Source organism: Megalops cyprinoides, chromosome 17 (assembly GCF_013368585.1).
Source record: "Megalops cyprinoides isolate fMegCyp1 chromosome 17, fMegCyp1.pri, whole genome shotgun sequence".
Taxonomy (NCBI): domain Eukaryota; kingdom Metazoa; phylum Chordata; class Actinopteri; order Elopiformes; family Megalopidae; genus Megalops; species Megalops cyprinoides.
This window is the reverse complement of record NC_050599.1, coordinates 25,989,582-26,000,858: the sequence shown is the minus strand read 5'-3', so window position 1 is coordinate 26,000,858 and position 11,277 is coordinate 25,989,582. Positions and strand designations below refer to the sequence as shown.

At 47.5% G+C, this 11,277-nt stretch overlaps 1 protein-coding gene across 2 annotated transcripts; it reads right to left on the bottom strand.

Moving 5' to 3' along the window:
- Positions 1-1,817: 1,817 nt before the first annotated feature.
- On the bottom strand, positions 1,818-10,395 carry LOC118792731 (bcl-2-modifying factor-like). 2 transcript variants are annotated; one of them, XM_036550639.1, is made up of 4 exons: positions 10,301-10,395; positions 7,166-7,360; positions 5,951-6,132; positions 1,818-1,972 (listed from the first exon to the last, which is right to left on the bottom strand). In XM_036550639.1, the coding sequence occupies exons 2-4, from the start codon at positions 7,335-7,337 to the stop codon at positions 1,856-1,858; spliced, it is 471 nt and encodes a 156-aa protein (XP_036406532.1). In that variant the 5' UTR covers positions 7,338-7,360; positions 10,301-10,395; the 3' UTR covers positions 1,818-1,855. The 2 variants fall into 2 exon arrangements, with proteins under 2 accessions (XP_036406532.1, XP_036406533.1); XM_036550640.1 differs by having other exon boundaries at positions 7,166-7,356; positions 10,301-10,314.
- Between the last annotated feature and the right edge of the window lie 882 nt (positions 10,396-11,277).

Here is an 11,277-nt window from a genome sequence, read left to right as displayed (position 1 = left end):
TTAGGTCATCCCTCTGCCAAAGTTGCAGGTTAGTGTCTGTGTTCATAAACTGGTTGAAAGTCTAGCTCTGTGTCCATCCAGCCACAGGAAAAAATCAATCAGACATTCAAAGATATCTGGCATTTTAAGTTTACCATACATTGGCTTTCTATATAAATATACACCACTGAATCGAAACTAAGGGTAGTAACAGTATTGCATACACCTGAGGCAGGCCAGGTATGTGCACTGTGCAAAAAAAAAAAAAAAAAAAATTAACAACCATCAGTGTCTTCAAACATACTCGCATCGTCAAATCCCACCAATGATTACACTTTCCTAATTGTTTCTGTAACATAACCTAAAGTGTTCTCTTCATTTGGGAACCTTCACCTCTTGGCAAAAACAAAACCTTAAGTCAAAAAGCAGTGTCTTAAGTGCTCCTTTGCGAGGTCTATCCTCCTTTCAGGTCCCCTGAAAATGTCACACTGTTGTCCTGAGTGGGTGATGAAGTATTTTTCACACAAATTCTTTCACACCGCTTTGCATTTGCAAAAACCTGCGGCCCACAGAAACGGGGGCAGCAAACACGCTCGAAATGTGCAGGTGTTTATCGAAGAGGTGAAAAACAGTCAAAGCCCAGCGGACAACCAAGGAGAAACAAGGCAGGCGTACTTCACAATTGATATCCACAAAAACATGCATTTTCTTATATAATTAAGAAATATTCTCCTTCAGTCAGTGCCTAAGGTGATACGTTGCAATGGAAAACCATTAATGAAGGCAGGGTTCCTCGTTGGTGAGCTAACGAATTGGTCCGCCCAAAAGATAAATAACCTTCACTGAACGATGAAACAGCTGGCCACATTCAAAAACTGTCATCACCATCGCCAAGCCGAGCACCCCGTCTGCAATGTGATTGTGACGACAACTTATCACTAAGGTTCTGGGCTTTTTCCCCTGCATCCTGCAGGTAAAATGAATGTGGAGTTGCCCTGTGCTTAAACAGTACACAGTCAGTCCACAGCCAGTGAGAATTAGTGCAATTATGGTAGCCAAGTGCTCATTGACAAAACTTACCAGCCATCTGAAAGGCCAACCTTGTTAAATCAGCCTCACATAGACATGGTGACAACCGTGTGTGTAACTGAGACAGCTATGGACTGACTGTATTATAACTCTAGCATCCCCCTTTTGATTGGCCATCTCCACAAGGCCTGATTACAAACTAGATATGTAAAGCAAAAAGAGCTTCTCCATCAACAGCCAAAAGCATTTTTAGTTTCTTTTTTTTTTCTTTTTTTAAACAGAATTGACCTGTATGTGTCTCAGTACAGATCACAGAATGTTATAAATGAGTAAGAACGGTTTTTAAAAATACCTGAAGGGTATGGTGCATCTAGAAAGATACAACACATTTGTTCAACTGCCTCTTTGGAAATGCATTTGTTATTAAAGGACTCCTGGGACCCTTCTCTATGACGTCACATCCGAACTCCGTCCCTCACTCCTTGCTTTCCCCCACCTTCTGCGTTCCCTCAAGTCTTTCTGCCGTGACTCCAGCAATAAGGCAATCTGAGCATAGAATGGAGGTTGTTCACGATTCGAGATGCAAAAAAAAACAGTAACAAAAAAACAAATAGCCAACTGTACAAAATATTACTTTTACATATTTTTAAAAAGTATCTCAACATGGCTTCTTTGTAGGAGAAAAAAAAAACAAATCACAAACATAAAATCTGGTCTCCGTCCCGCGGCGACCGCCTCTTCTGTTTTTATCTGAAACCCGTGTGCAATCTCACAGTGCCAACCCCTAACCGGTCCCTCGTGGGGGGAGGGGCTGGGGGAGGGGCCTGTGCTGAGGAGGCGTGTCCTTTCACCTCAGCTCCCCTCCCCATTGGTGACGGACTCCGTGTCTTTCAAACAGGAAGGAGTAAAAAGCCATTGCCATGCGCCACCACACAGGGTGCTGGTTCCTGTAGGTTCTGTGGTACTGAAACAGACAAAACAGACAGAGGAAGAGGAGTCATAATTTCATCCACTTTTTATCTGCCTCACTTTACAATATTAAGGACCTTTAACACAAAACCTCGTCATTCTGCTCATTTGTCTTGTGCTTTGAATTGCTATATATAGTTTTACTTGTAATTACTATTTGCTTTTTGCAGGTTGTCGTGCATGAGGACATTTCCCAAGTACCTTAATACTAAACGTGATGCAAGTGCCGTTGCTTTTCCGATCGTGAATCCGTTGCCATATGAGGAACGGTAAACCCTTCTGGCTCGTCGGAAACCAAAGAAAAAAAGACGTCCTTCGGAGGACAGGTTCTCAGTGTGATCGCCATGGCGACGGAGCACAGCAGCGGGTGGGTCAGCTCGTCATTAGAGGACCTCAAGAGGTTTCAGAGCTCTTTCCCCACTCGTAGACCCCAGACGTCGAGCGGTTTGCATCATTAAATTCATTTCTATTAAGCCCCTCATTCCTGCTGGCTTTCATCTGAGCGGGACGGGAATTGCACTGGATTGCGTAAGACCCTACCGGCTTCGAGCCGCAGACACACACTCCGCAGACGAGTCTCTTGTTATTATCGTTTATTTGCTTATGAGATGTCCTTGAATGATACCTTTACACGGCTTCTAAGTACACAGCTGAATGCCTTACTTTGAAAGCACAGGTAAAAGTACAGAGCTCCAGGGTACAGGCAGCCCTGCTAGGTATTGAACTCGCAACCTCCAGGTTAAGCCTAATTCCCCAATAGCTGCGCCACATCACCTCTCCTCCGCTTCCTTTGTTATCTCAGACACTAGCTGTTCAATGCAGCACACAGTCCTCCTGTAATAGCCCGTAATGCAGTTTATTATTATTATTAAAGGCATTTATTTTTTTAATCCGCACCCTTGGCTATTTACGTAAGCTCCCCATTACGTGTTACTCTCCTCTTTTCCCTCAAGACGACCTCAAACAAAGATGGAGTGGATATGATGGTGTCTGTCGAGGAAATGATTTGGGGGTGGGGGGGGCGTTTGGCTATAGCACACTCCCAGTAAGAGCAAGACCTGGCAGTCAAGGAACAGATTTTATGACCTGGAGGTTGGAGAGGTCTGAATCCCAGGTGAGGCACTGCTCTTGTAACCCTTAGCAAGCTATTTGCCCCAAATTGCTCTGGTAAGTATCCAGTTGTGTAACATGTACAATGAAAGCTATGCATAATGCTGTGGGTAAGGGCATGTATGCAGCAAACAATTTTTTTGTTAAGGAAAAAGACTGCTTAATTCATGGTGATGCATTACATTTAAGATAATGTACTACTAAAATGACAGTTAGACTGAAATAACATTCCCATCCAGGCTTAAAACTGAATTTCAGTGTCCTCCACAACTAGACAAACATGCATTGGCGTTACTGTGGCCAGGGATGGGACCTTTGCACCTGCGCACTTCAACCAAAGCAAGCACATGCCTCTGCCAAAGACGCCTCTCGTGACCATGAGAAAAAGAGGAAGAACGTCTTGAACGGGAGCCTCCGAGCTGAGTGACAGGCAGGTCAGCAGGGCATCGTGGGTAGCAGTCACATTACTGGCTGCCAAAAGCGAGTCACTGGGTTAAAATTAGCTGCAGCTCTACACCCAGAGTGGAGTTTACCCAGACACAGCGAGTGGTCACTCTCGCCTGCCTCTTATCTGTGTCACGCGACAGCTCTGTGCAGACTTCCACAACAGAAAACCCATGCTTACTGGCTAATCGCACCTCGTTCAACCAACATCCCCCAAGGCCCCCGCATTTGAATAGACAGATCACACTCACAGCTCTGAGAGCAGACGAGATGGAGGGGTAAAAAAAAAAAAAGCGAGAAAGTGTTTTAATAGAAGGAAGATCAGGCTGTCTGACAGGCAAACTGCGATGGTTTCACAGGGTGCCTGTTCTGTTCCTCTCCATGGTCACGTGCGCCAACGGCGCTTTCTCGGGACCACGCCTGGTGCGACACCTGCTCCACAGAGGAGCCCGTGCTGTTAATATCGCCATCATCCTTCCAGCGGGATGGCAAGAGACGGACAGAGCCGCGTGATTGGCTGGTGCGGGGAGCAGGCTCACAGCCAGCTAAAGGGCTAGTGGACCAAAATTCGCCTGCAACAGCCGCCTTTTTGTGGGGTTGGGGCCGAGTTGCCAAGCTTTCAGATTTGTTTAAGTCCTCTTAAAAAAAAAAAAAAAAAAAAAAAAGCTGTGTGCATTCATCTGGCACACTCAGCTGGAGATTTTTGCAGTCATGAGGACAATCACAACACAACTCATAAAAAGGCAGTAAAATCTCCCTCACAACGGTAGAAACAGCTGACAAACAGTACGAATGGTGCGGTGGCATCAGTGGCAGCCTATATCACAGCAGAGCATGAGGACGGAAATGTTCTTTTTCCTCTCTTGACTGCGCATGTTGACCGACATGTTGGATGAAAGGGCTGTCATCAGTTTAGTAGGACAAGACCACTCAAACTGTGTAAGATATTGATAAGTGAGCTTGGACGATCAATCCCAGGCTTGGGTTGAATGGATGGACCGATGTGGCAATCAGCTTGCGATCATTACCTAATCGACTTCAACAAATCAGAATCCTGAGAGAGCAATCCAGAAAACCAGGTCCAGGTGAGTCCAGATCCGGTTTGTTACCGGGCTGGTTGAGACCACTTTTTACGCTCAGTGTGAAAGCGTTCTTAGAAAGCCAGCACGTTTCTGCACTCCTTCTTCCCTTGCTGTGGATACAGCCCTGCAGCTGCACTAGGGATGATCAGCCAGGAGAAAACAGTCAACCTCCCGCTTTCCCAGTGTGGACACTGTCTTATCAGCTGCGAGGGCTGGAAGCCCCGCTCCGCCCCCCCTTCCAACCCCCTCTCCTCTGGAGGGTACGGGACCTGGCCATGGCACTCGGCCAACAGCCCTTCAGCCTTCCAGGCAGGCCGCTTGTCCTCAGAGGGCCGATTAGCTTATCTTCCAGGAACTAAGCGCATAAAAAAGGTGACACACTGGTAAATCCGGGCAGAGAGCAGCGACGTGACAGAAAAGTCCCAGCTGAGAGAACGCGTCACACGGAGAAAGTCGTGTGGAAACCAGCAGGAGACGATTTGGAGAGCATTACCGATTATGCTCACAAGTTTTTTTTCCGTTTAAAAAACATGAAAATCACCCATTAGTGTGGAGGCTCTGTGATGTCACCTGTCCAACACATACATTCCAGAATCCCATCCCTCCACCTCCATGTCCAGGAATGTGAGGTCCTGTGACTCCACCCTATGGCCCGTGCTCTATACCAACCTTATTCCACCCTGTCTGTAAATGAAAGAACTCTGGGAGAAAACTACGTCCTCTCAGCAAAACCTATCAGCCATCTGTGTTGTCAAAGGTTCCAAAAAATAAAAAAAAATGCCAGGTATTTGGCTTAATGATTCACAGGGGTATTTCAGGAAGGCTATTTCTGGCTGTCTGGTAGGGCAGTACTCTTGGTTTGTTTTCACAGGGAACCACAGATGGGTGGGATGTACAGGTTGGCAGTGGGGGGCCCTCTACTGACCTGAACATTGGCTTTCCTGCACCACCCAGCTGTCACCCCACCCTACACACACACACACATACACATCCACATCCAGCAGCAGAACATGGAATGTGGCACCTATGATAATTATTCCCCCAGAGCACCCCTCATTTGCATACTCACATAATCCCACCCTTTTCAGCCTGCTTGGCCATGTAGCCCCGCCCCTCTCAGGCAGATCCATAATACCCATACATACAGCATCAAACATGGTTAATCTCTGGACATAAGCCGCACATACACTCACACAGACAGCTCTTGCAGGTGCCCCTTTCTTTGCCTCCTACACCCTGCCCATTTTAAGACATCATGCACATAGGCCCTGCCCACAGCCAGCCCATAGATGCTCTGGACTCAGTCTGACCGCGTTTCTCCGTTTGGCGGCCCTTACCAGCTGGACGCGCTCCTGATGGAACTGGTCTCCGATCAGCTGGAGATTCCGGCCGATCCGAACCTCGGAGCTCTGTTCCGGCTGCCCCTCCTGCTGCTCCTCCTCCACGCCCCGGTCGTGTTCCCGGTTCCAAGCCCGGGCCTCAAACAGTGCCGGGAAATGGAGTCTGAATCCCGCGTTACCTGCACCAGGGATTACATTCACTCAGTAAAATCCGATCTCTGACCCCTGTAAAATTAACTCTCCTGCCCTCCTGCCTTGGGGATCATAGTGGTATCTGCCTATGGCATCAGAGTCATGGCAGAAATCAGACTGGAAACACCATTAACCTCAGACGGAAAATCTGTAATAATAAACCCAGCACTGCATAATTTTTACTGTCACTAGTAACTTTGGTAGCTATGCCCTCCCTTCTGATAACTGAACTGAGGTGCAAATTTTCTTCGGTCTCTTGCTATGCGCTCAATGTAGATGTAGAGGTCTCCGTCTCTGGATGAGACAGGCACACAACATGTTTACTGCAAGGGTTGTGTTTTTGACACAAGACAAGGGGCTCTGTCCGCTCTCGCAAGCAGTTCTGCCTGACTTGATTTTCCTAAGCAAAGTGACCAAAGAGAAGACAGCCTGAACGGACATGCAACCTTTGGCCACTTCTGTGCTGCAGCCACTCCATCAGTCTTAATGCAATATTCAGCAAGCCCATTCAGGAAACCAAGAACAGGAGACTGTGTGTGTGCGTGAGTACAGCGAGAGTGAGATTTTGTGTGCGTGTGCATGTGTGTATGAGAGAGAGAGTGTATAGTGAGTGCAGCCGTGTGTGTGTGGTTGAGAGTGCAGTAAAAGTGAGGCTATGTGTGTGCATGTGTTTGAGAGAGTGCAGTGAGAGTGAGGCTGTGTGCCTGAAAGAGGGAGTGCAGTGAGAGTGAGGTTTTGTGTGTGTTCGTGCACGTATAGTGAGCGTGAGGCTGTGTGTGCGTGTGTGTGTGCGACCTCAGCCTGCAGCACGATGCAGTGACAGCGCTAATGCTATCTGCAGACTGCTTACTGTGTGCCTGTCCTGTCCTGACCCACCCGCAGGCTGACTCTCTTCAAACAAGGGTGTTCCGACCACACAGTGAGGGATTATGAGCAGTACTAAAGCGAGTCAGAAGCAACCAGCAGGAGATGGCCTCTCACTGCGGACAGTCCCAGTGTCGACAGCTCCTCACTCCTTACCATAGAACAGTCTCCGCGGCTCCCTGGCCACGCCGTAGGGCAGCATGCCTCCCCCGGCTCTCAGGGCAGGACTCGGAGTCTGCGTGCCCCTGTCCTCGTACTTGATCTCACCGAAGGGGGCCCCCCAACAACGTGAGATTGGCCGGAACACCTCGTCCTCCTCATCATCCATCGAAGGCCTCAGCGATAGTCTGCCTGGAGCAAGAGACGGGAGGAGTCAACGTGAATCTGAGTGTGTGTCTGTATGTCTGTCCTGTAAATGGAAGTGTACATGTACATTCTAACACTGGCCATCCAGGAATTTGCATGTCTAGAAACCACTCCATCTTAGGTGTGTGAGCTATTGTAATTATCATTAGGACATCTCAGAGCATCGGCCTCAAAAGGCTTTTCCTTCAACCGTGCAGAGACCCCTATGTGAAAACAGTCTCTAAACGGACCGCTGTCTGTCTGGGCTCACAAGGCCCGGAGGGAGAACCAGGTGCCATCGTGTCCCACCTGGCTAACAGCCACAGACAGACGAAACACAAACAAGAAGCTTCAAAAGGTCAGGCCACCAAGAGTACGCAGTTTGGCATGCAAATCGCAAGAGCAGAGAGCGCACGGGGGGAGTCAACGTCATGCTGTTGTCGTCCTCAGTATTGTAGTATCAGCCTCTTGGAAAACTCTCCTCTTCCCGGCGCACCGTATCAAAACATTTGCATGATGCTAGCGGATAAGCAGCACCACAACCTGCAAAGACAAACGCCACGGCCACGTCAGCAGTGCTGCCCCCTGGTGGCAAACCCACCCACGCAGCTGCCAACGGAAAAAAAAAGATGAGGTCATGCTGCTGACAGGAGGGCATCAGGCGCTTCCTGCTCTGCCCACGGGCGCTTCCACCACCGCCGCGCGCGAAGCTCTTTCCTCCGAAAGCCGTCACGCAGGACGTCTCGCTCTGGCGCCCTTCGATACACCCGCCTGGTCAGATGAGCGGAAACTGAGAGGCATCAGACGCGCCTTTACACACGCCCCTGTCTACAGAGGCTGATGCAGTAGCAATCAACAGAACCACTGTCTGGTGCAAAAAAAAAAAAACAGAACTTTACTGTGCCAAAACACAACAGAAGTCATTACGTACTTCTGCACTTCAAAATGGCAAGTAGTTTACCTTTACAATTTTTATTTGCTTCAGGGTCATGGTAATTCCATTATATGTCTTGTAAAAGTTGGTAGGTATTTAAGTGTTTAACACAAGGAAACGTTGGGTGCACCAAGCACACATGCCTGGAGTGTCTAACAAAACACTTTCCCTGTGTTGTTCTTTCTCACAGAAACGAAGCAGCAGGGGGTTTCCAGTGGTGACTCGGCAGGCTGGCTCGTGCCTCCAATCTCAGCGAACGCATTTCTCCACCCTCAGCACGCAAGCCGTGCCTCTCTGACTCATTCATGGCCAAGCAGATGCACATCTAGGTGCCTCGTCTCCCATTCAGCACAGGGCTGTGTCCAAGCTCCCAGTCATCTCAAGGCTGCAGGCTGCGTATGTGTGCGTGTGCACGTGTGTGCATGGGTAAATGCATGACAACTCGACGTCCTCTCAAGACAGCGCTGTGAAGAATGCTATGGATCAGCTCCCTCACTCCCTCAATACATAAACCATTTATCTCAATAATCATCAGTGCCAAGCTCTACAAATGCTGGCAACATTGAATATACAAGTGTTACACTCAAGATGGTTTGCTTGGTCCTGGGCGACTTCTTTAGTTTTCATTTGCACACTGTCCATTTAAAGGCTACATCTGCATATTTATTTATTTACTTACTTACTTATTGAAGCAATTCAGCTACATTGCTGAGGGGAATCAAACCTGCATCCCTCTGGTTACAAGCCAAATTCCCTTATCTCTACGCCACATTGCCGGCAGCAAGATTTTACGACTTGTTTGATGAACGCGCCGTTAACTGCATCTTTGACGCTTCTCTTTGTTGCTTGCCCACAGAAATATTGTTGTAAATCCACGATCAAAACCCTGCAAATTTCAGAGATACCCACAGAAAATTTTCCACATTTAAACCTTCAACGTACTTTTTCAATCACTATATAACATTCGTAAAATGCATGAGTTCCAACCTATCCATATTTCACGGTATGAATCAGTTCTTGACACGGTCTGAAAAACATTTTTGCTCTCCCACGCAGAAGGCTCGTTTTATGAATGGCTCGCGTTGTGTTCAACTAGGCGATAGACCGCTAGAGCAAATCGATGTGAGTTTGGCGTTATCCCCGTTACTATATTACTTACAAAGTACAGCTTTGCCACAGAACATATTCTAAAAATGAACGGCAACTAAATTAACTGCACAAAATGCAGTACAGGGTTTCTTTCGGAAAGTACAAAGCTAGTTGATGGTTGTCAGAAACGTGTTGGAATGAGACATTTGTGGCCAGGTTTCACTGATGTTTGCGCCGATTCAACGATAAAGAGAAAACTTACAAACAGCTAACGTTAACTCATCCAGAAAAGCGATTCTATGACACTACATGTTGTATCTAGGAAAGTTATTACCCTGCAGCTTCCTTCCAATGCATTAGAAATACAGCCCACGGCTATGAACAGCGTGATGTTTGGTTGAAGTGTTAGTCAGTAAAGCGCACAATAAACACCCACTTCTGGCCAAATTAAAGGCAATGAGTCGTGCCCACAAGACAGGACAACCGCTAACTCGCTAAATACGATAAAATGCAAACTAAATGTGCGGAATGCTAACACAGTTGTGTCGCCGTTTAGTGCTGCATATACTCACGTTTGCTGGTGCATGGCTAACCACGATGTTCAGCAAGAGCTAACTTGCTGTACTTTCCAGCGATCATTAACGTAGTCTAGTTAACTTGCATGTTAAGCATGAATTTAAATAGCTGACCAGCTAAAGTCCGATCGCTAAAGCCAGCCAGACTGTAAGAAAACTGTTATTATCCTATTAGCGTCATACCGGCACACACAAAGATTGTTTCAAGAAATATGCTTCGAGTTCACTGGCAAGTTAACTAGGCTCTTAAACTAGCAAGTAAGTTGTTGTCTTGTATTTAACTGACACTAATCAGTACAGTTGGTAACTAGTTGGCTAGCAAGCAAACTAGATTGATGATCTACCTACCGCCAGCTAAGATCTCCGTTGTTGCTAACTGGTGGTTTCTTGCCTCGAGGTTCTCCGCCAGCTTTCTGCTTAGATGGAAGTATGTCTTATCTTCCCAAAACAACTTTCACACTGAGTGCCAGTTTGAAACAAGCTGATTTCATTCTCTCGTTCCGCCCAGAAAGAGAACGTCACGCCGTGGACATAAATACGATACCTCTTAAAGGCGCAACGCAATCATTCTATCTGCCTTAAACAATCCCAAACAAACGTCGGCTCGTCAGTCATAAATTGAGTTTGTTATCCACTGTACTGACAAAAAGCCACTTTAGATGTCACAGATAATACCAACCCAATATAGGAATGGGTACTGATGGGCAAGATTCCACAGCTGCGTTTTGTGTAGTTAATGACCATGGGTCGCCAGCCGTTCCTGTCCTTATTGCCAGTTCATTTTCCTGAGTCCGCGTTCCCACTTGTAAATTCAGTTTAAATTACAGTATACCTTCAGATTTTTTATATGTCCAGTTTCACGTATTAGAACTGAAATGTGGGTCCCCCGTAATCACTCTCAACCACTTTAGACTAGAGGAAAGAGCAGCTGGTCCAAGAGGGCATTCAGTAAACATCGGGACACAAGTGCTACCTTACAAGAAGCGACCCCCCTCCCCCCCCCCCCCCCCCCCCCCCTCTCCTCCTCCTCCTCCTCCTCCTCCTCCTCCTCCTCCTCCTCCTCCTCCTCCTCCTCCTCTTCCCTTCCCCCACCCTTCCAATCTTTGATTTAGACCAGTCTGAAAAACCACCAGCCGCGGCGCGTTGTCGACTTTACAGCAAGCAGAGCTGCCGATGTCAGTGCGAGCACAGAGCAATGAGTAACCTTTCTGGCAACACCCGCACTATGTGTGCGAGCTGGCCATTGCGCTCAACGAATCTACAGTTTAAATGTACGATTTAAGTGAATAAGGCATTCTTGATCCCCAGGCACCCTCCTTTCAGAT